Source organism: Falco naumanni, chromosome 12, assembly GCF_017639655.2.
Source record: "Falco naumanni isolate bFalNau1 chromosome 12, bFalNau1.pat, whole genome shotgun sequence".
Lineage (NCBI taxonomy): Eukaryota > Metazoa > Chordata > Aves > Falconiformes > Falconidae > Falco > Falco naumanni.
In genome coordinates this window covers 27223449-27245980 of record NC_054065.1, presented here as the reverse complement: position 1 = coordinate 27245980, position 22532 = coordinate 27223449, and the positions used below count along the sequence as shown (strand labels likewise).

The following is a 22532-nucleotide window of genomic DNA, read 5'->3' as shown; positions in this document are numbered from 1 at the left end:
CCGCTCGTCGTGAGGGCCGGCCGCCTCCCGCCGCCCGCGCCGGGCCGGGGGCTGCCGTGACACTCAGGCAGCGGCCCGAGGGGGCAGAGGCGGGCGGAGGGAGCTTGCCCGCAGCGGGGCACCTCGCCGCCGGGCCGGCTGGGCGGGCGGTTCGGCGGGGCCCTGCGCGGGGGTGCCCGGCGCTGCCTGCGCGCAATTCCCGCCCGGCCGCGCCGCGCAGGCGGGGCGCTGGGGCAGCCCTGGTCCCGCGGGAGGCCCTCGGCCCGGGCGGGCGGCGGGCGGCGATGCGGAGCCGGCCGGGGCACTTCGTGGACCTGCGGCTGAAGCAGCGCGTTAAGCAGGTACCCGGCGGGGGCTGGCGGCGGGGACTGGCCGGGGGCACCCGGTCCCGCGGGGTGGGGGGCTCCCTGTGGCCGGCCTTCCCCCGGCCCGGCCCACCGAGAGCGGCGCGGAGGGCCCGCTGCCAGCGCCGAAACCCCGCTTGTCGTTCAGGATTTTAAAAAGGCTTCAGGAAGGTCTTTGGAAACGTCTTTTTTTCTTTTTTCTTTTTTTTTCTTTCTTTCTTTTTTAGTTTCTGTTGTTTCGTATTGTTTTGTTTCTTTCTTCCATCCTCCAGTATTTCTGATCCTGGCTGCTATTTCAAATGTGAAAAGAATTGTTCAAAGAAAATAGCACTCGGAGCACATATAAGCAAATTGGCAGCGTTTACGTTTAGAAACGTGTACATCGATTATATAAAACCATTAAAAAACGGCGAAATGAGATCACTTCCATCACACGCGTGAGGAGCAGGGAAAGCGGTGATTCCTTCAGGCAGCGTAGTGCAGTGTCAGATCTTAGGAAAATTCGTGGTGACTTCACAAGCTACACACCGTTTTTCTCAGTCCGTATATGCGACACCACTTCTAATTCCTTAAAACGTGAGCGGCAGCTTGAGGGAATTTGCTTATTTTAATTTACAAGGTCACAGTGAATGTGTCTTGACTGTTCTGAAGTGGAAAAGCTTGATAGTCTCTGCAGGTCGGTAGCAGCCCGTGGGTGACATGAAATGTAACATTTAAAAAAAAATAAGTATGCTTCCAGTTTTAGGCAATTTGATTGTTTTAAATAGAGCTATTAATTTAAACGAGATGTAGAAATTCTCCTTGCTGTGATATTTATGTTACCATATCTTTTAGGGAGATGCTCTGTCTTTCTTTTTCCTGTATCTTAAGAAGGAATTCACCATCAGGATAATGAAACTCCCCACTGCTAATTTGGAGAGTGGGGGAGGAAAGCAAACGGAGGACAGTTGTACCTGAAATTTAGTATGTCTTCTCACGCTTTCATACTTGTTTGAAAACGGGTTGGATCAGCTGCTGTCAGAAAAAAAAAAAAAAGAAAAAAGAAGAAAAAGGCTTGATAGAATTCACTTTCATTCATATACTTCTCAATAGTATTCTTTGAAACATCTTGTAAAGATTGAAGTTCTTATGACAGTATCCATACTGATTGATGTAGCTTGTTTCATTTTTAAGGGGGGATCTAAACCAAAAGGAGGTTAACTGAGAGAAAGTAAGAACTTTAGACTGATAGTAAGATGGTGTGTGGGTTACGGAGTTGTGTTTCTTTCTAAGTAAAAACAATGGAGTTACACCAGCAGAAGTCACTGAAGCACCAAAACACAGTGTGCTGCTCTTCCGCTGGAAACGTAGCTAGCAAGTTACCTGTGTCTTAACAAGCGCTTCCTCTTTCATTGGGAAATATAGTGTAGCGTGTTCTAAGCTGTTCCTGATTTTCATTTTGACTTTTCGGAAGAGTAGAGTTTGAAATAGGCATATTTGATCTAGCTGTTCTGGTGAAGTGATTGACAAAGATTTTATTCACTGCTTAAACTTCTTCGTTTCAGTATCTTGCAAGTCGTAAATGTGGCCAGTATGTTGACATTGCAGTTCTAGCATCTGATTTGCAGAAAACCTACAGGTGAGCAAAGATTAGTATTCTTAAATTCTACATTCAAAATATGGACTATATTATTTTGTTATTTTGCATTTGTGTATTTTTAATCACAATGCTAATTTTCTTTACTTTTCTTCTCTCAACTTCATTACCAGTTGTTGAGGTTAGTTGAAACAATAAGATCATTTCCACTACAGTGCTTTGCTGATGTATCTAGTAACTCATTTCATTAATACATTAGCATTGCAAGATCTACTTGCGGTTTGTTTTTTGTGGGTTGCTTTTTTTTGTTTTAATTAAACAGCTGCAGATGCATTACAGCATGTTGGTCCTTACTCCAATGAGCTTAAAATATGAGAGAGGATAACACATCAGTGCAAGCAGATGGAGGAGATGCAGGATTTCATAAGACTAAAGCTTGCTCGGTTGTTCAGCAGGACAGTTGGTCTTGCCTAATTATTTTTAGGCTGTTATGCTTTTCAGGGTGGGGGAGCAAGGTTGTGTTTCAGTATATCATTGGTGTGGGAGTTAACGAAGGTGGAGAAATATATTCACATGTGTTTGCATGTTCTATTTATTTGTGCCTCGTTAGAGAAAAGGAGCTAAAACCGTTGCATGGGTGCTTATAGGTCTTGGGTTTTTGTTTTGTTTTTCCTCTGTCAACTACTGTCTCAAAGCAAATAAATAAAATATACCCTTAGTAAGTGAAGGTAAAATGTTGCTAATTTTTTTTTTTTAATGCATTTAAGGATGCCCATTGAATCAGATTTTTCTCATAGTGAATATTATTAATCGGCACAATTATTCCTCATGGGACTGTCCTTCCTAGGCTTTAGTCCTGTATCCATATGTTCTTGTTTGAATTAAAAAATCACTAGTCTTGTGAAATAAAACCCAGTGTGCTTGTTTGTACATTGCTGCTTCTCTGTACAGTTAAAGAGGACCTTTATAATTTTTACTAAACATCTCCTTAGAGACCAGTACAGTTGTTTAGTGGTTTTGTTTTATCCCAGTAATTGAGCTATTCTGGGCTTAAAAAAAGCAATCACATTTTCACGTAGTTGGTTTTTAATAAGAATTTACGTAGAATCTTGGGTATCAACTTACACTGTAATTTTTTTCACTGAGAATGACAATATGTTGAGGTAAAAAGCCGTTGGTGTAACTTCTTTATTTTGTGTTTTTCAGTGCGGAATATGGACGAAGAAAAAGAAACGCTTTTAGAATACAAGTTGAAAAAGGTAGTTTTGATAGTGTTAGATCCAAAATGCCAAATTCTTTGATTATGCTTTGGCTGTTTTCTTAACATGTTTGAACTTTTTCTTTCAGTGTTTGGAATAATCAGTAATGAAAAGGAACGTGAAGATTTAGCAGTCTTAGAAGCTGAACATGTGGCAAAAAGAGCAAGACAACAAGAGGAAAATGAGTAAGAAGAATTTTTACCATTAGATTGCTTTTAATAATACCATTAGTATTATAATTTCTTTAAAGCTTTCTGTCTTCATATTATTAGTTTTGGTAGTTTTAAGGTTACAGATAGATCCTTGATTTCCCATACGCTTATCTCCATCAGAAGTTACATGTTGTTAAAGGAAACACTTTTTTTCACTGAAGGCAAGCAGATATGAGAGCCGATCTTGTTTTCTCTGTTATGGGGAACATACAGCCCTGAATTAGTGGATATCTTTGAGGCTTTCTTGATAGTTTTCCACCTAAGGCCCCAGCCCTCATGTGATTCAGTTCCTGAGTTTTGTTCTTGGGCGCGAGAGGTACTAGCTAAATCTGAGAGACAAGACTACAAGACAGGATATTCAGAGTAAATCACTACTGGGTATGAGATTGGAATTAAGATTTCACAGAATCCCAGAATGGTCAGGGTTGGAGAGTACCTCTGGAGATCATCTAGTCCGACCCCAGCTGAAGCAGGTTCCCCTCGGGCAGGTTGCACAAAGTCACATCCAGGCGGGTTTTGAATGTCCCCAGACAAGGAGACCCCACAGCCTCTCTGGGCAGCCTGTCCCAGGGCTCTGCCACCCTCATAGTATAGAAGTTCTTCCTCCTGTTCAGACAGAACTTCAGTTGTTGCAGTCTGTGCCCGTTGCCCCTTGTCCTGTCGCTGGGCACCACTGAACAGAGCCTGGCCCCGTCCCCTTGACACTCGCCCTGAAGACATCTGTATGCAGTGATAAGATCCCCCTCAGCCTTCTCCAGGCTGAACAGCCCCAGCGCTCTCAGCCTTTCCTCAGCAGGGAGATGCTCCAGCCCCCTCATCATCTTCACAGCCCCCGCTGGACCCTCTCCAGTAGCTCCCCGTCTCCCTTGACCTGGGCAGCCCAGCACTGGGCACAGCACTGCAGGTGTGGCCTCACCAGGCAGAGTAGAGGGGGAGGGTCACCCCCCTCGCCCTGCTGGCCACGCTGCTCCCAATGCACCCCAGGATCCCACTGGCCTTCTTGGCCACCAGGGCACACTGCTGGCTCATGCTCATTTCCTGGCTACCCCTGTGCAGTCTCATGGACTATTCTGTTTTTTCTAACCTGTGATAGATATTAAGGGTCTCATTAGAAATTAGGACATTGCTGTCAGAAGGACTATTCTAGTTCAGCAGTGATTTGCTACTACTTCCCTTGTGCCAGCCTTGGTGATTGTGTGATCTCTTGGTGAACTGAAACAGATTGATCCTACATAATTTTTTTAGGACTGCCTTTCAGTCAGGTTGCCAAGTTGATCCAACCCACCCCAGACTTAGAAAGGATGCATTTTTTAACTCTTCACAGTAGTAAATTTAGAGCATGCACATCAGGAGTTTTTCTTCAGTCTTGGGTTATATATCATGGTTGCGGGGAGCCATGTTGTGGAAATAGCATTTATTTTGTCTTGTGGGTGTCTCACTGAGCAGTTTTCCTCAGATACATTTATGGTTTTTATTTTCCTTCCATGTAAAGGACTACAGGAAGTTCCACAGATGGCTCTGATTGTGATGATTATCCAGAAGATCTAGTAAGTTGTATTTTGACTGTTTGTATTTGCGTAACACGTGATTCTGTGTTGTCAAATTGCGATGCACTTGGAGAGTTTAAAAGTGGAGGTGAAGTTGAGGTATAGTCAAGAGTTGGCAATACCAACTGAGACTCTAGAGCTAGAAGGAGGCTATTTCCTGAAAAAAAGGAAGAACCTGTGGTGGGGAATCACTTTTGAGGAAAGCACATGGGGAGCCTGAAGGACTTGACTATCAGATGAATGAAATGATTGAAGGAACTGACATTTCTGACTACAAGAAGTGCCTGTGGATTAACAGGGGTCATTTCAGGGTGAAATGCAAAGGCTGCTGCCCCTTCAACCAGCAGATTTAGTTTTATATGCAGTCATTTGATGTGCCGAGGAGTGGGTTGGAAAATGTATGACTGCTTTTTCCAGCAGGGATAATGCTAAATGATTTTTATGAAATAGTTTTCATTGGCCTCTTAGTATAAATAATCCAAGTTACTACCTGTATATTTTCTTTTAAAATACATGAATCTGCAGTCTACAAATCACTTGAACAGTTCCCTGCTGAGCTTATACAAGAAGGGAAATCCTGATTCTGTTCCAACCACTCCAAAAAATGAAGCAGTGGAAACCCCTCCTCCTGGGCGAAGAGCACCTCAAACAAGCACCCTCTCACCAGGAACAAGAGCTGAAACCTGCATCTCTGAAGGTGGCTGGTTCATTGATAAAACTCCGTCTGGAAAAGACTTTTTCATTGAACTTTCTGAAGATGGAGTAGGAGATGAAAAGAAATTGATTTCTGAGGTATTGTGTTTTACAAACCCAGTGTGATTTAAGTAGCAAGCATGAATATAATTTCCTGTGTAATTTGACAGGCTTTTGAAGGGTAATACTAAGACCAAAAGGGTTGTCTGTCTTTCTCTCTGGATTTTTCAAATGTTATAATTTTTATTACAAATGTGCATGCTTCATTTAAAGATAGCAAATGTTAAGTAGAAAGGAAAGATTGACTTAAGCCCAGCGGAGTACTTGTTTTTAGCTTGGTTTCTGAAGGAGGCAGGGCTTAGCCCATTGTTCTGCCGTGTCAGAAGTGATTGAACCTTCTGGCCCATTTCAAGCATGTTGTATGGGAGGTAAAAAGTCACAAAATTATGAATTTCCCCCACGTTTTCTGAGGAAAATGTAGTGCTTCGTATTAGGGAGACCCAGATTAGTGCCCATTCTGAGAGAAAGGTAGGTGGAGCTCACCTCTTACTTACTCCGTTTGCCAGTGACCAGCCTAACTAGTCAGGAAGCGTGTGGCTTGCTGTAGCCATAGCGTGTGGTCTCCCTTAACCAGTGGTTAAGTCTTAGTGAGCCTGGGGAAGGCTGAAGTTTTCTGTATGGACAAGAGTTGGGGAAGTTGAAAGGAAATCGCATTGATTTATAAAGCAGGAAAAATAGGTCCCACTCCCTGTCCAGACGTATTGCCTACTTTATGATCCCCTCCTCCTGCCCTAATTTTGTTGGGTTTTATTTGGAAAAAAATTTTGTTTAGCTATTGAGAGCTTTCAGTTTATGTGTGGGAGATAACATGTTGCTTGGCTGACCAGGTGTTTTGGCCGGATGCTCCTTTTTTTATGTGAAGGAAGAAGCACATTTGCATCTGCTTTTCTAATTACACAAAATGCTTACTGAATAGGCAGATTTGACAAATCATCCTTTATCTTAGTAGTACTGCATCCTCTTATATAAAGAAGTTAAATAAAAGGGAGATCTTAAATGTTAAAGTAAAATGTTTGCAATACTGTATTCTAAAAAAAAAACCCAACCCCCCAACTTTAATCATTAAACCTCCTTTTATTTCTTTTCTCCTTTATTAGTCCTTTTCTTACATGCAGTTAAGTTCTGTCAGCACTGAATAGTGTTTTCTTGTAGCCACTTACGATCTACTAGTAATAAAAAATGTTTCCATTGAACTAAATACATTCATATTTTTATTCAACCTCAAAGTGGATAGCTGTATGGTACACACATAACTGATGTCTGATTTTGGTTAGTGGTTTGAATTTTTGGGGGGTGGTGTTGTTTGGGGTTTTTTTGCTTATACGTATTCTTAGCAAAAAAAGTGACTGGTGTAATTAAACCTTTTCTTAAAAAAAAAAAAGGCAGGTCCTAAGTAAAAAAAAAAAAAAAAATTCTACAAAGAGAAGGGGTTAAATTCCTGCCTTACTTGTCTTTATTCATATAATATGTCTAAGTTTAAGCATCACAGACACTTAACACATTTTGTTCTTTTAAGTATTTGCAGAAATTCACTACTGACTTAAGTTTTATGTATACAATTTGGGTTTATGCCCTAGAAATCAACTGAATTTTCTGTCTTGGAGAGTGAAAGAAAGAAGACAAAGGGTAAGAGAACAAAAAGGAAAAAAGAAGAATTTCCAGATGTAGATGGAGAAATTGATTCCATCTTACTTAAACAGAAAGGTGAGATGTTATTTTCAGCGTGCTGCTCCAAACAGAGATGGTATTTGACCATGGAATCCATTACCAGAGAAGTGTTTTCTGTGGTGCAGAGAAGTGACCTTGAGAATTAATTTCATTTTGGAAACTTACCCTTAATGTTGTACTAAAAAAATATTATAGTCCTGTCTACTACCCAAACTAATACTACTTCATGTACTTAGCTAATTGTTTAGGCTGAGTACTTTTTTTGTTTGGTGTTAGCAACTACTGTTATGCCATGTCTAAATTTGCATGACTTTTCCTTCTTCACAGTTAGAAGTAAGGGACCAGATCTTTACCAGCCTTCAGTGAAGTTTGAAGATGTAGGAGGCAATGATGAAACTTTAAAGGTTAGTTAAAATTTTATTTGTGGGGTACAGAATGCACTGAATAAAATACCATATGAAAAATGTCAAAGTCTGGCAGAATTTATCTGCATGGCTCTGAGAATAGCTTCTTATACCAACAGCAGCGAAGGTGGTGTGTTTTTTGCCCCCCCTTGATTAGAAAGCAGTGACTGAAATTAACATCAATAACCAGAACTTGCTTTATTTTGCTCTGTCTATAATGTTAGTAATCTGTAATACTAATTTCTGCAATTTAAATGGAGGTCTCTGTTGTTCTTAACAGGAAATATGCAAGATGCTCATTCATGTCCGTCATCCCGAAGTCTATAACCACTTAGGTGTGGTTCCACCTCGCGGTTTTCTTTTACATGGACCACCAGGATGCGGAAAGACACTACTTGCACAGGCAATTGCTGGGGTGAGATAGCTTTAAATTTACAGTTTCTTCCTTTTCTGAATTATATTTAGAGGGGTGGGGGGGGGGAAAATCCTTAATGATTTATTAGATCTTTCTTCTGTTATCTCTTTTCTCTCCTTCCTGTTTTAGTTGAAAATATATTCATCTTCACTTCCTTTGTTTAAATTCTATCTAAATCTGTACTTGATAGAACCTCATATGTGAAGAAGGGATGGAGACATAGTGACAGGGTTTTGTGTTTGAATTAACTGTTTTAAGGTATTCCCAGGATAGCAGCGTAGGCATGGATGTTGAGAAGGCTATAAATGGAAGATACTTTTGGCTAAATTTACCATAGTGTTTTATTGTAAGCCTGGACTCAACCTTACCATCTTTTGAGGGATTACATTGATCCTGTTGAGTGATGTCCATTAAACAGTGATTTCTGAATCTGAAAACTGGATATTGCCTTGCCTGTGTCAAACTAATGATTTCAGAGGATGTGTGTCACTATTGGTGTTGATAGTTTGGTGCGTGGTGAGGCTGCTGTGCTGCTACGTGTCTGTTTTGGATAGACATCTAGAGGCTATTCAGGACTATTCAGTGATAATAACGATGGACATTTTTCTTTAATACGGTTTTTCCTTAACCATCACAGATTATAACCTTAAATGTAGATACGTGTAAATTATGAACATGTAGTGCATATTTTATCTTTGAAAGAAAATACTGATTCCTAAAACGTTGGTTAGACTTTTCTGACATTGTTTCAAATGTTTTAATTAAAACAATTTGGGTTTTTTCTTTCTTTATGCCTTACTGTAAAAAGGTACCCATTGAATGAATCTGTGATTTTTAATACTTCAGTGGGTATTTGTATCCTGGAAGGCTACTAAATACATGACACAATAAACATGACACAAGTGAAAAATTTTCAGGCATGAGATCAATTTAATGACTACTTCTTAAGTATTTTTTCTTAAAGAAGAGATTTTTCAATAGTGCTATTTAAGGCAAATTACCTCCTCAGAGCCCCAGGTAGTCTTTCTTCTGGTGGCTTTGTCTTGTATAAATTAGGATTATTTTTTTTAATATGTAGTTCAGAGAGCTTGAAGTAGTCTGCAACTACCTGTGCTACAGTCTATCGAAGTTACGATTTTATCGATTTATTTTTAATAGCAGAAAACCTTGAGTGTGAGCTTTGCAAGTATCTTATTGTACAGTTCTGCTCAGATGTTTCTGGAGCAAGACTAAAGGAACCAAACCTGGTGGGGATCTCTTCCACGCTTCTAAGCAATGTTTTGTTACAGGTGGCAATAAGCAATTTCCACAAGGAGGGAGCAGAAGCATGAACTGACATCTATGCGTTGTGGGGGATTGGATTGGGGACCAAGGAGCAAAGCTATTTGGCAGTACAGTTGCTTTTTAACTGAATTAGGGAAACCTGTTCAGGCTTTTTGTGTATCCATTTCTGTTTGTTCACTTGGCCAAATGGCTCAGACTGATTTTTAAATTTGAAGTTGCTAGTCATCTTTTTTTAAAAGCTCTTTACTTGATTATATCATCTTTGAGTGTAGAAGATTCGTATTGATAAAACTTGCCTTCTAGGACAGCTAACATTTCTAACCTCTGGATGTATCATACAATGTTCTTTCTGTCTCTCAGGAACTTGAGCTCCCGATGCTGAAAGTGGCAGCAACAGAGATGGTGTCTGGAGTATCAGGGGAATCTGAGCAGAAACTGAGAGAGTTGTTTGAGCAGGCTGTGGTGAGACTCCCATTGGAAATAACACTGTGAATTATTTGTCCTTTTCTTTGTAAAAATTCATACTTTGTTGCTGTGGTTTGAATTTGAGTGAATATTAGTGAGTGAATCTTTATACTGCTGCACACAAGCCGCAGTGTCTTCCCTTCTGTGACCAGAATTCCATTGTACTAAGTGTTGTGCTGTCACAGAGCACAAGGATTACTCTTCTGAAATCTTGACAAAAGATAGTTCATCATATCCATGTAAAGAGAGCAACATAAATTATTTACCCGTGTGGAGCTGCCTGGCTCGATATATAAAAATAAAAAAGTTGTAAGAGCAGTTCACTCTGATTTTTTTGTTACAAGGTTTCTTTGCTGTTCTTGTATGGCGTGAAGTTTGAGTCTGTATGAGATACTTAAGACTTTGGGGGTTTAGGTGTAAAGTAAGAAATTTGAGACAACTTTTCTAAGAGCAGTAGTCAAGTAAGTCCTGCTGTAGTGCAACTTCCAGACTTAGTGAGAAGCAAAGAGAACCAGACAGGTTGATATAACTTTAATTTAACAAATGTAGATTTTTTTTTTTCTTTAGTGTGTGACTAATGTTTTATTCCATGAGGACAGTTTTCTGTTCCTGACTGCTGAGAATGATCTGGTTTTCCAACTTATTTTCTACTCTCCCCCACAACTGCATATAGGTGTTCAGAGTATGTTGCTGTAAAAAAGAATGCTAAACAGGGCAATAAGGTTGATTGTGAAGCTGTTAAATTATTATGTTTCCAGTTCATTTTAGAAATGAGATTTTTAGAAAGCCTTGTTAAGATGTTTTTTAGAATAAAATTAAACAGGTGGTCGCACCGAGTCTGTAGAAACTGTGTATCTTTTGTATGTGTAGTGATTGAAAGGAGATTGCTACAAAAGTTGTTTTTGAAGGAATTAAATGTATCGCATAAAAGATATTTAAAAATAAGATCTGTTGCCTTTCGTATAGTCCCTCACATTCACTTAAGTAGCTTTTGTACTAATTTTTGTGCAGGAAAAAAAAAAAAAGACGTAGCTCCACATTATGCATGTGCTGTAGAACCTTTATAGTTGCATTTTTTCCCTGTCAGATAGTAGAAAAGTGAACGACCACTAGATGGCGCAGTTGCTACCTGATAACACAGTGCATGGGTTTTAAAATAGCGTTTATTTTTTTTAATATGGGACCTTTTTTGAAGATTATGCTAGTGTTTTCCAGAAGTATTCCTTTGCACTGCTAGTGCTTTTTGAGAATATTAATAATTTTATGTCAGTAAACTATTCTATTTTTCTGTATTCTATACAGTAATTTTTATTCTGTATTAGTATTTGCTTTTTATGAACTGAGGTACACAATTTCAGATCAGTTGCAGGAGTTGCTCATTGCTCGTTTTTTCTCTTTGAACATGGTCAGGCTCTGTAGTAATCTTGAAGTTGGCAGATCATTTTTCGTGACCACTTACTGCTCCTTTTGTTTCATTATGTGTGTCAGTAATACTAGCTCTTGAAATTCCACAGCTCTAATGTCACAAAAAAAAAAAACAAACAAACAAAAAACAAACAAAAAAACCCCAAAAAACCCAAGCCAGACATTTCTTGTGTGTTTGGGTTGGGTTTTTTTGGGTGGTTTTTTTTTTTTTTTTGGACTTAAGCAACTAGGCAGTCACAGTAAAATATTTGTGGAAAACGTAATGCAACATAGAGGTACATTTAAATTTTTATCAATACATAGAGACATTTTGAATCTCATGCCCTAATTATATCATAGCCTCGGCTTAGCACAGTTTCATCGTCTGGTGGCTCTCCAGATAGTAAGAACAACAGAATTGTTCAGGTCAGGTTGATTGTGCAGCAGACTTACAGTGATAATTGTATAACAGAAAATCTGAAAAATTTCTTTCTCTCTCTTAATACACTCTGTCAGTATAATTTTGTAATTATTAATATTTCTTGTTCCTAGTCCAGTGCACCATGTGTCCTTTTCATTGACGAAATTGATGCAATCACCCCAAAAAGAGAAGTTGCATCGAAGGACATGGAGCGGAGAATTGTTGCTCAGTTCCTAACTTGTATGGATGGTCAGTTTCAGGAACATCTGTACTAAGCTAAACTTCCTAATTATCAGGCTCACTGTTTGTTTTCCTTCAGTAGTGGTTACTTTAGTGGATATAGTGGTAATAATTTTTCGTACTTTGGCACAGTTTACCTGGGGGCGGTGGGAAGATTCTAATAAATGTGAGGGGATGTTACTACGTTATTTTCATAGTGGTCTGGACAGCTGTGTATAAGCCTGTATGTTGTATAAAAGATGACAGGAGTACTTGTCAAACATAATCTGAAATGCTTATTTTTGCTTGACTGTGCAAAATGCAAATTCTACATAATAGAGATGAGAATGAACAGCAGTTTAGTATGACTGTTGGTTAGTTTCTCTGCTGCTCTATTACCGTGTGCTGCAGAGACAGTCCCATAGATACCAGAACAAAGTTGAGGCGGTGAGTATGAATACTAACTCCCTTCCTTCCTTCCTTTAGACTTGAATAATGTGGCTGCCACTACCCAGGTCCTTGTTATCGGGGCAACTAACAGACCTGACTCACTGGACCCTGCACTGAGGCGAGCTGGGAGATTTGATAGAGAAATTTGTCTAGGGATCCCAGATGAAGCAGCAAGAGAAAAGTAGGTGTTCTAAAGTTCAAGCTTCTGTTTGGTTAATAAATAAGGAAATAATGTGCAACTTAACATACAAATTAAGGAAAAGTACTTCACTGTGTTTAGTCCTATTTGTGCCTGTACACACCTATGGATGAGCACTGAAAAGTGCAGAAAACATTTAGTGTGCATCTACTCTCTGTCTTTGTAGCAGTGTCTGCCTTTGGAGTGGTTTCCTTTCTTGTGTGCAGATCTGCTTTTAGCATTACGTTAATGAGTGACTGAGCAGTATGGATGGTGGAATTAAATATATTTTTTTCCTGTTTTTCAGGAACTTAACATTCTGTCTTTGGTGCTCCCTATGTGGCTATTAAATTAGGAACATAAATTAAGTGCAGCCTGTTTGTTAGTCCTCTCAAGCACATAGCTTAAGCAACAGGCCTAGATTCTTCCATTCCATTCCTTGTGGAAATACACCAGTCCAGGCGTTAAGCTGAGCTGTGGTCATCCTGTTTTGTGTAACTGGCCCTTTTTAGTCCAAAGATCGGGCTAGAATAAAAAAAAAATGTTTTTGCTTTTTTAATTAAAGAGGAACTGCTACTCATTTCCACAACAGCAGAAAACACAGGAAGGGAATTGTGAAAACAGCTGTGGCTTATCTTGTTACAGGAAGGAAAGAAAGGTTAAAGGATAAGTTCATTCTGGCTCAACTGATCTTATTTCTAGATTGAAAAAGCGAACTATTCTGCTTGCAGTATTGCTCGCTTTGTGTTGTCAGCACTACTTGCCATTATTCTGCCCTTTTCCCTGACCCCTCTTCTGGCCATGCCCCCGCTTTGTTTTTGTTTGTTTTTTTTTTTTTTTTTTTTTTTTTTAAAACTTCCTTCCTCCTCTAGACCTACAGCCCTGTAGTAATTATGTTCCTCTTGGCTGCGGGAAATGATGCAAGGTAGAACTATAGAGTTGACTGGTGAGAGTTCTCATTCTGTGATACTTCTTAGGTTCATGTAAAAAATAGGATATTCCCAGAAATAGCACTGTCCTCAAAAGATAGGAGTTGTGAAAGGGAAAGCCATCGTAGTGTGTAGAGATTGTTCACAAGTTAGAGTGTAGTCACATTTGTTCATATTGCTGTTCTGTACAGTTGTTTGTGTTCCTGGAGGTGTAGGCTTACAGGGACTGTTGATTTTATTTTCTTTTTTAAATTATCCCCCCCTGCCGCCTCCTCTTTTTTGGCGCTGGTGATGTGTCCTTTTTAATAGAAGGGTCATGTAGAAACAGCAGTCCTAATAGCGTGTTGTTTTATTACGTAGTAAATCAGTCTTGCTGAAGACATGAACTGTTAGTTGTGGTTGTACAACTTTAGCGGGGTGGAGTAGATGAGGAGGTGTACCTGGAGACCTTGCTTTACTTAAGGTGTTTTGTTGTGCGTATATGAAGCACGATAATATATGTAGGACACAAGTTTGGAATGAGCCATTTACAGTTCTTAACTTTTTACACTTTAAGTCAGCGGATTAGCTACAGCTGTTATCAGAAAGGTTGAAAAATTCTTGAGAACCAAGCTAATACTGGTAATAAAGATGATGGAATTTGTTGGTGGAGAAGGCAAACAGATGAATGTATTATAATTTCAGAGTTTTTAGTAGTTAATAACTCATTGTTTTCATAACTCTTCTGTAGTTACATCACTTGATCTGGAAATAATTTAAACTGGTTTTCATTGGAACTAGAAAGTACGTTAATGATCTTATGTGATCTTTTGTTTTTCATGTGAAAATGAAAAAAGCCACAGCTTCATCTTTATTTTATTGTTCTTTTCCTCCCTACTTGATTAGAATTCTTAAGACTTTGTGTCGAAAACTTAAGCTCCCAGAGTCCTTTGAATTTCATCATTTAGCACGGCTGACTCCGGGTTACGTGGGTGCTGATCTGATGGCACTTTGTCGCGAGGCAGCTATGTGCACAGTGAACAGGGTCCTGATAAAATCTGAGAAGCGGAAGAGAAAACTCATACACGCTGGAGGAAACACAGCTGAAGAAGGCATGGGAACAGACATCCTGGTGGAAGAGGAAACCAGACAACTAGAACTTCTTCCTAAGGTATTTGTTCCCTGAAGCATGTGCCTATGAGATCTTAAGAATTGAGCCATTTTACAGTTGCGAAAGTCATTGCTCATAAATCCTTTCGATGGCCAACTTAATATTAAATTAAGCCAGAAGCTTAACTCCTAATGATACATATAATGCGTCTGAGTAAGCAGCTCCCAAAATCCACATCTTCTAAAAATCATGTTAATATTTTATACAAGGTCTGGGGTTTTTTGTCATTCTTGTTTGTGTTGTGGTCTTTCTCTGGCAGATCAGAGATTAAAATAGTGGCTGTATCTTCTTCAAAAGTGAATTGACCGTAAGAGAATTTTAAGAATATCAGACTTGATATTGCATTATTGCATTGAGTTTTTACCAAGCTGTTTGCTGTGCCCTCAATGAAATATCTATTATGATGCCTGGAGCTCTTCCTGGGCCTGGTATGCTTACAGTTAGCCAAAGTCTAAAAGTATGTATGCAATCCACATTTTCCCTCCAGCTATGTGATTACTTGGGGTAAATCACTTGTGGTGTCTAGTACCTGTAGCAAGTTTGAGGAAGAGGTATATATCCAGTAGAAAAGTTGGGTTAGCAATGTCACTTGGGCTGCAGAGAAAGGATGTGTTTATGTGCAGTACAGCTGGAACTCTGTTGTAGAAACCAGCATTTCCAGTGCCAGAATTGCTCCGTGGCCCAAGTAACGTGCTGTGGTCAGTGAATTAGAGCATGTTATGTAGAAATTCTTGGCCCTGCTTCTCAAAATTCGGAGTGTGTATGTGCCTTCATTACCTATAGGCTCGCTAAAGATTTGTTTGGAGAAGTAAAACAAAGTGGTTTTAAATCCATGTTGTACTCAGCTTCCAGTTTTAGAAGGACTGTCAGAAGAAAACTTTTACTGTAATTAACAAAATCCAGCGTAAAAAGCTGTAGTAAGACTTTGTATTAGAGTAATAATCATACTGCATACCTCCCAGTGTTTCCTGGGGCCTGATGCAGCCAAAAGAACTCGGGGAGGGGCAGGTAGTTGCCGCTTTTATCAACATCACCCTGATCAAAGGGGTTATTGAGAATGAGGAAGTCTAATCCTAACAGAGCCATATTTTGATAGCTGGCAGGAGGTTGACATAGTCTAATACAGGGTATTGTCATGAAAACCGTTATATTATAAACATACAAAGCCTTTAAGAATCATTTACACAATTCAAGTAAACAAACCCAGTGGTCCTGGCTATTTCAGAGTTTCTCTTAATGGTTCTGTTAAGAAGAGGAGGGAGGGCTTAAAAGGATTATCAGGCACTACAAACACTTCTGTTTCTTTGTGGGCAGTTGTAGAGCTATCATAGTTGCAACAAATAGGAAGTGATACTTTTCCCATATACTGCAGTAGGAAAAATGTGAAAGCTTAACATGAGTTTTTACAAATGTTTTTTTTCTTCCCTCTATTTTTTTTTAAATGAAAATCCTGATATAGTTTTACTTGTAGTGCAGTATCAATTTGCTTTGATACTGCCTTTCTGTATTAGAACTGGGATGTATTTATGTTGTGAAGGCATAAAGTTCTTTGATCAAGTATTTTCTCAGATAGTTCCCCCAGTCAGGAGTTGATTGGGGAGGTTGGAAGGTACCTGCCTGGAGCGCTGTGATCTGCAAGATGGGACAGTGTTGAAAAGCGTTGCCCTGTGTCTCTGCTCTGTTTGCCTGAACTTTGTCCGGGCCTGGTTACAAAACTGGGTCTAATCAGCCCGAGGAAATGAATTAGTGACTTGAAATCAGGTTATGTTACATAAAGTGTATAATCTTAAAGTGTGTGTTAAGAGTTTGAGGTTTATATGTAATTGAATATTGCACAAATTGTTGAAATTGTGCTGTTCAGCAGGATTGTTCAATTTCTCTTGAGAGCAGTTTCTTATTAAACAGAACCAATGCATATAATTAATAGGTATTCTGTAAACTTCAGCATGGAAAGAACTTTCTTGTAATCAGTGTGGAAGAAGCAGTAGGAAGAATTTGAACACAATACTTGTGCTAGCTGCTAGCTCTGTTTATGTAGTTTCTAAATCAAGACTGTAGTATGTCAGCTCGGTGCTTTCACAAGTGTTAAATGCGCATAGTGCTTTCCTGGAACAATTTTACCATTAATGTTAATTTTTAATGTTATTTTACATATTTTATGTGTATTGTACGTAATGATTTGTTTTATGGTAATTAATATTACAGTTGAAGAAAGTATTACTGTGAAAAAGCCCTTTAAAAAATGGTTCCTACAGTGTAATCCAGTGTATAATCTTTTGCTCTCCCTTTCCATGTACCCTAAGGATGAATTGCAGAGACTTTTGGATTTGCTGAAGAAGCAAGACCCCTTGCCTGAGGAGCAGCTGCAGAAGCTCTGCATTGAGATGAATGATTTTATTGTTGCACTGTCATCAGTGCAACCCTCTGCCAAGAGAGAAGGCTTTGTCACAATTCCTGATGTGACATGGGCAGATATCGGAGCCCTGGAGGATGTTCGGGAGGAGCTGACTATGGCAATATTGGTACGTCTTGACTTTTACTTTCAAAGATATTTTTTTTGCACTTCCCTCTATGGCAGAAATAAAACTATGCTTGTTTGGTTTTTAATATTTATTTAAGGTATAATATGCTGCCCATGACTTCTAACGTACTAGAAACTCGGGATTTTGCAACCTCTTCATTTAAAATAGTTAGACTTCAATAATTTGTTTTCAGCTTTGTTACAAGTCTGGTGCATGTATTTAATATTTCATTCATTGTATTCACACTTTCAGTTTTCAGATTATTCGTAATGGCTGAATGTTAGGTATTCTAAAAGTTCTGTAACCAATAGTTAGGCAACTGCCACACAAAGAATTGGAGACTGGAAGGTTAGCAGCCTTACTGCTGGTCAGAGGGGTGCTCGACACTAACACCTTAGGATGAGAACTTGGGTGAATAATGATACTTCTCCCATTTTGGGGTACTTAGTAGCGCAAGATAATAAGATGCCGACTGACTGTTTATTCTTTTTGGCTATAAAGAATTGGAATAAAGAACCTGCTGTTTTCGTCCAGCTGTAACTGAAATGAAAAATTTCATTTTAGCTTTTTGTGACAGATAACTACGACAATTTCTTTTATAGGCACCTGTGCGAAACCCAGAGCAGTTTAAAGCTCTGGGCCTGACTACTCCAGCTGGTGTCCTGCTTGCAGGGCCTCCTGGGTGTGGCAAAACACTGTTAGCTAAGGTAATACATTTTCTAAACATGTTTAATAATACTGAAGAATCTTCTTGAAGTGGATGTTTTTGTAGGAGTGACTGAGTCTGGATGATACTGCCAGAAGTTGGGCTTTTGCACTGCTTCTCATCAGAAAATTAAATTTGGGCCTCTGTGCTAAAATTGCTTAATTTTCTTGTTACAGTTACAATTTTGTGTGAACTGAGAGGGGATTACTGCCAGACTTGAAAGAATGAAGTTGATTAAGTAGAAAATAGCAAAGATGGGAAGAAAATATATTAGATAATCACTTCTATGGAATATTTTAGTGTAAATTATATATTTGGAAGTAGTCTACTCCTCTCTATTATATTTATGTATTTTTATTTATTATATTTTACTAATAATATTTTTGTCTTCCTTCTCCTCAAGCGTTTCAGTTCTCATGTCTCATACAAATGCACATAATCATGCAAGTTTCCAGATTGTCACTCATCTTTGTCTTTGAATGCTCTTATGTACTTGAATATCTCTTTAACTCCCACTAATTATTGAGAATTCTTCAGCTAATATGGGGGAGGAGGGCGGGGTGTGAATCTGGAGCAGTGCCTCATTAAAAAGAACACCTTTTTAATTTTCCCGCCCCCTCCCACTCTTAATTGCATATAATTATACTTTGTGTACTGTTTTCTGTATTTTAAAAACAGTTGATAACTATGTTCCTTCCCTTAAGTTTGTTTAACGTGCCATAGATGGAGCCAAAAAAAAGATGAAAAATGTGTTTTATATATACATCTGTCTTTGCCTTTTTGATAGGCCGTGGCAAATGAGTCTGGACTGAACTTCATATCTGTGAAGGGTCCTGAACTGCTAAATATGGTATGCAGTAAGCATTGTGCTTTTGTTATTTATGGAATTCTCGTCCAAAGCATGGGGCAAGCAAAATTCCTGGTAATTATGCAACTGATACTGGTGCAACTGAAGTTGCCTCATTTAATCTCTGCTTAAAGTGTTCAGCAGTGAAGTTTTTCATGTGAAAAGGAAAACTATCTGGGTATTTTTAAGTCTGTATCTTGGTTTAAAATTACCTGGCAGATGGAGCCTTCTTGACTGAAGTAGGATTTCTAAATGAGCAGCTACATGGGTCATTGCTTTTATGTAGAACAGGAAAAAAACCCAAAAATCCAAATCTGCAGCGAGAAGAATTTGTGATCAGTAGCTGCAAATCAGCAGCTTTCACTAAGCAAAGTAAAATTTTCAATTTTAAAGTTCAGAAATGTGTTTTGCCAATCATTTTAGCTTCTTAATGGAAGTTTGAAACCTTGGAAAGCAATGTGTTCTGTTTTCCTTTTTTAGTTAATCAGTGATTTTTAAATATTTTAAATGTTAACAGGTAAAAGTGCTGTAGTCTGAGTTTTTGAAGCTTTGAACTTAGTACTGTTGTGATATAACTTTTAGAGTTATGAGAATGTGTTGAAGTGAGCCAGGCAGCTGCAGCTCACGTCTTGGAAGACCATGGCAGTTACCTGTTTATCAATAAAGTAGAAGCTAAAACCAAAATACTGGATTTGATTATTCTTTTCCTAAACATTTTTTAATGTGTACTTCAAGTACTGATACGGGCAGGAAATATAACTCTTTAAGTTAATGAGGTGCCCTACTTCCTTGTGGAGTAAAAAGAAAAATGTCTGGCTGGGATTCAAAGACAGTTTTAAGACATAAATTATATCAAAACATGTTTGTTTGGAAAAAATGAAGTGTTGGTATTCACAACTTGGCAACCCCTGCCCCCACAATTCACCATTCAAAGTGAAATTCTGGTTTACTTTTCCGTTCCCTACTGCCAACCCCCCTGTCTTCAGGCAGCTACTACATGAACTTCAGATGTTCAGTGTGTTCAGATTGCTCACTGGGTTAATTTATGAACAGCTGAAGAACAACAGGGTCCTTAACGGAGATTGTATTCGTTAATTCTCATCAGTGGAATGACGGCAAGTTAGATTTACTCCCCAGAAAGTAAGAATTAATATTAAACACTGAATGTACTGCAGACTGTCAAAAGTGAGCTAATGACAACTACTTGTTGTCTTGTAAATCTTGATCAGTAAGGAAACAGAGATAACAGACTGTTACCAGAAGTGAACTAGTTAGCAGATTGCAGTTCTCCCTTGCAAAGCACCTCAAACAGTGTTTGAAACTGTGTGATTTTTATTTTTTTTCCAAGCAAATTCTTCATGTCTTACATTATTTCACTGTGATTTGTCGTTTGTTTTAGTATGTTGGTGAAAGTGAACGTGCTGTACGTCAGGTATTCCAGCGTGCCAGGAATTCAGCCCCTTGTGTTATATTTTTTGATGAAGTTGATGCTTTGTGCCCTAGGAGGTCTGACCGTGAAGTGAGTCTGTCTTAAAATATTTCCATAAATAATTTCAGTGGCAGATTTTGCAGAATTGTGCTAGCAATAGAAGTACCTGAAAAGTACTATGTTCAGTACCTCCCAAGAAAAACTGTCTGATAGGCTTTCTCATATTTGAGGAAAAACATATTGGTCAAATTTTGTAAAGCTTAATACTTTTTTTTTTTTTTAGAATGCGTATATAGAAAAAATATCCAGAGAATGTGCATTATCCACCAACTACCAACTTGGCTGTGTGAAGCCATAGGAAAAGATAAAGTGCAATTTGATATTATGCTTAATTTATGGCCAAATACTGACACCTGTATACAAGTGTAATGCTTGCCTGAAGTATGTATTTATTTGAACAGTGTGACCTGGGTTATGAAAGTATTTGAAGCAGGACCCGTAAGTGGAATGCATTGGACTTCAAAGCTGTTCCACCTGTGAAGTTTTCTATCTTTCTACTCTGTCTTGATTTTTGTTGTTCTTGTTTTGGAACAGGAACTACCTATACCTAGGATTAAGTTCTACTTTTGGGGGGCAGTATTAGCGCAAATTGTTAGTGTGTTGAAGGGAAAGCTGCTCTGGTTTTTATGCAGAGGAAGTATCTGCTTTGTGATACTGTACTGGTACATGTATGTTGATGGCTGAAAGAAAAGATGCCTTTTTAACAGACAAGTTGAGTACAGTACTGTCCAGATACTGCCATCACTGACTTTAACAGAAGGACCGTTGTAGTTCCAGTTCATAGGAGAGAGGAAGTTTGATCAACTGTTCCTGATTTATACCTTGTCTTCTGTGTTTGCCTATTTTACTTCCTATGAAAGACAGGCAATCTGAAAAGTTCCAACTTGACTTTTTGAATGTCCTGAGGTGGCGGTTCCCACAGAGCCATAAAAGAAGGTGTCCAGTCCTAGGCACCGCAGCAGGCAGAGGTAGTAGCCCAGGAGGGGAAAGAAGTGTACTTCGGCCTCGCTGTTTCACTTCTGTGGCGGCAGCAGCAGGCAGCAACTTGGTGCCCAGGTGCCTGCCCCTGCTCTGCACGGAGCAGGCTGTGATACTCGTGACAATCCTTGGGATTCGTAATTGAAACTCAGGGGTGTTCAGCGTTTCCGTTGGCTCTTTGAGGCCTATGTGCATTTTCACAGCGTAGTCTAATTATCCATGGGTGGATTAGTATTTTTGTATGTTTAATATAAAACAGTAAGAACAACATTGTTCAAAATCGTCAAGTAGTTTTACTGCATAACTCTTTGTTCTTAAGCTCCTGTACTTTCTCTCTGTCTGTCTCCCCAGCTCTAGAATGAAATTCAGATTAAGCTGCTGATTTTGGTAATAAGATGTCACTACTATGGAGTTAACATTTAACTCTGAGTAGCTCACCTGCTGAAACTGTTGTTTCAGAGGTTTAAAAATTTGAATACCTCCCCGCCTCCAAAGCCTGAATATTGAGAAGTTTTGGGTGCTCTTGTTGAGGTAGATGTGAGAGTGATTAGTATAAATATCTGTATGTGCTTCTTGGAGTCCTTCAGTTTTAATGGGAAAGAAAAGGTTTGCCACATGTTTAAAATGTTTGGCAAGTGTATAGGTAGCATGAATGTGCGGTGGAAACATGCTAAGAATATGGTAGTAGAAATCCAGAATGCAGCTACATTGCAAGTGTGAAAAGAAAGTTTTCCTTTGGGTAGTATTTCAGGGCAGGGAGCTAGTAGATCTTTTGTTTCTTTTGCTTTGAAATATTCACGTTCCCACTGTTTCCTCAATTTTGTTGACCTATGTTTTCTTTTAAAGTCAGGAGCCAGTGTCCGAGTAGTTAACCAGTTACTCACAGAGATGGATGGTCTGGAGAATCGTCAGCAGGTTTTCATTATGGCTGCCACAAACAGACCAGGTAAGGACCCAAAAATCATAAACAAGAGAAATCAGGCATCCTTTGGTTCTCTTCTAATGAAATCATGTGTTCTTACCTATTTGAATTCTATGACTAACATTGCTCTGTACTTAGAACAACAGTGTTTCCTCAAATCCAAACCTTTTCTGATCAATTAGTCTGTTCCACGTTCTTGTGACAGGGTGAGGTGAAGCAACCTCTTTAAAATATGTCTTAATTAGCACCTGATACCGTGCTGTAAAATGCTTTGAAAGACCTTTGACTGAATTGGACTTTGGGTTATCTCCTTGGAATACAAAAGAATGAAAGATAACTAAAACATAATTTATAGACTTTTTGATGCTTATTTATTAACTTTAGATAGAA

At 39.0% G+C, this 22532-nt stretch overlaps 1 protein-coding gene across 1 annotated transcript in view; it reads left to right on the top strand.

The window, feature by feature from the left end:
* The first annotated feature begins 212 nt into the window (after nt 1-212).
* NVL (nuclear VCP like) overlaps nt 213-22532 on the top strand; it is a 43358-nt gene continuing 21038 nt past the window's right edge. Inside the window, exons 1-18 of the mRNA XM_040611389.1 lie at nt 213-341; nt 1889-1962; nt 3127-3179; nt 3268-3364; nt 4884-4938; nt 5464-5730; nt 7269-7395; nt 7687-7763; nt 8044-8178; nt 9823-9924; nt 11884-12001; nt 12458-12602; nt 14414-14678; nt 16982-17200; nt 17803-17907; nt 18694-18756; nt 20153-20272; nt 22067-22166. Of these exons, the coding sequence (XP_040467323.1) occupies nt 285-341; nt 1889-1962; nt 3127-3179; nt 3268-3364; nt 4884-4938; nt 5464-5730; nt 7269-7395; nt 7687-7763; nt 8044-8178; nt 9823-9924; nt 11884-12001; nt 12458-12602; nt 14414-14678; nt 16982-17200; nt 17803-17907; nt 18694-18756; nt 20153-20272; nt 22067-22166 (2179 nt within the window). The 5' untranslated portion in view covers nt 213-284. The remainder of the gene's footprint in view (nt 342-1888; nt 1963-3126; nt 3180-3267; nt 3365-4883; nt 4939-5463; nt 5731-7268; nt 7396-7686; nt 7764-8043; nt 8179-9822; nt 9925-11883; nt 12002-12457; nt 12603-14413; nt 14679-16981; nt 17201-17802; nt 17908-18693; nt 18757-20152; nt 20273-22066; nt 22167-22532) is intronic.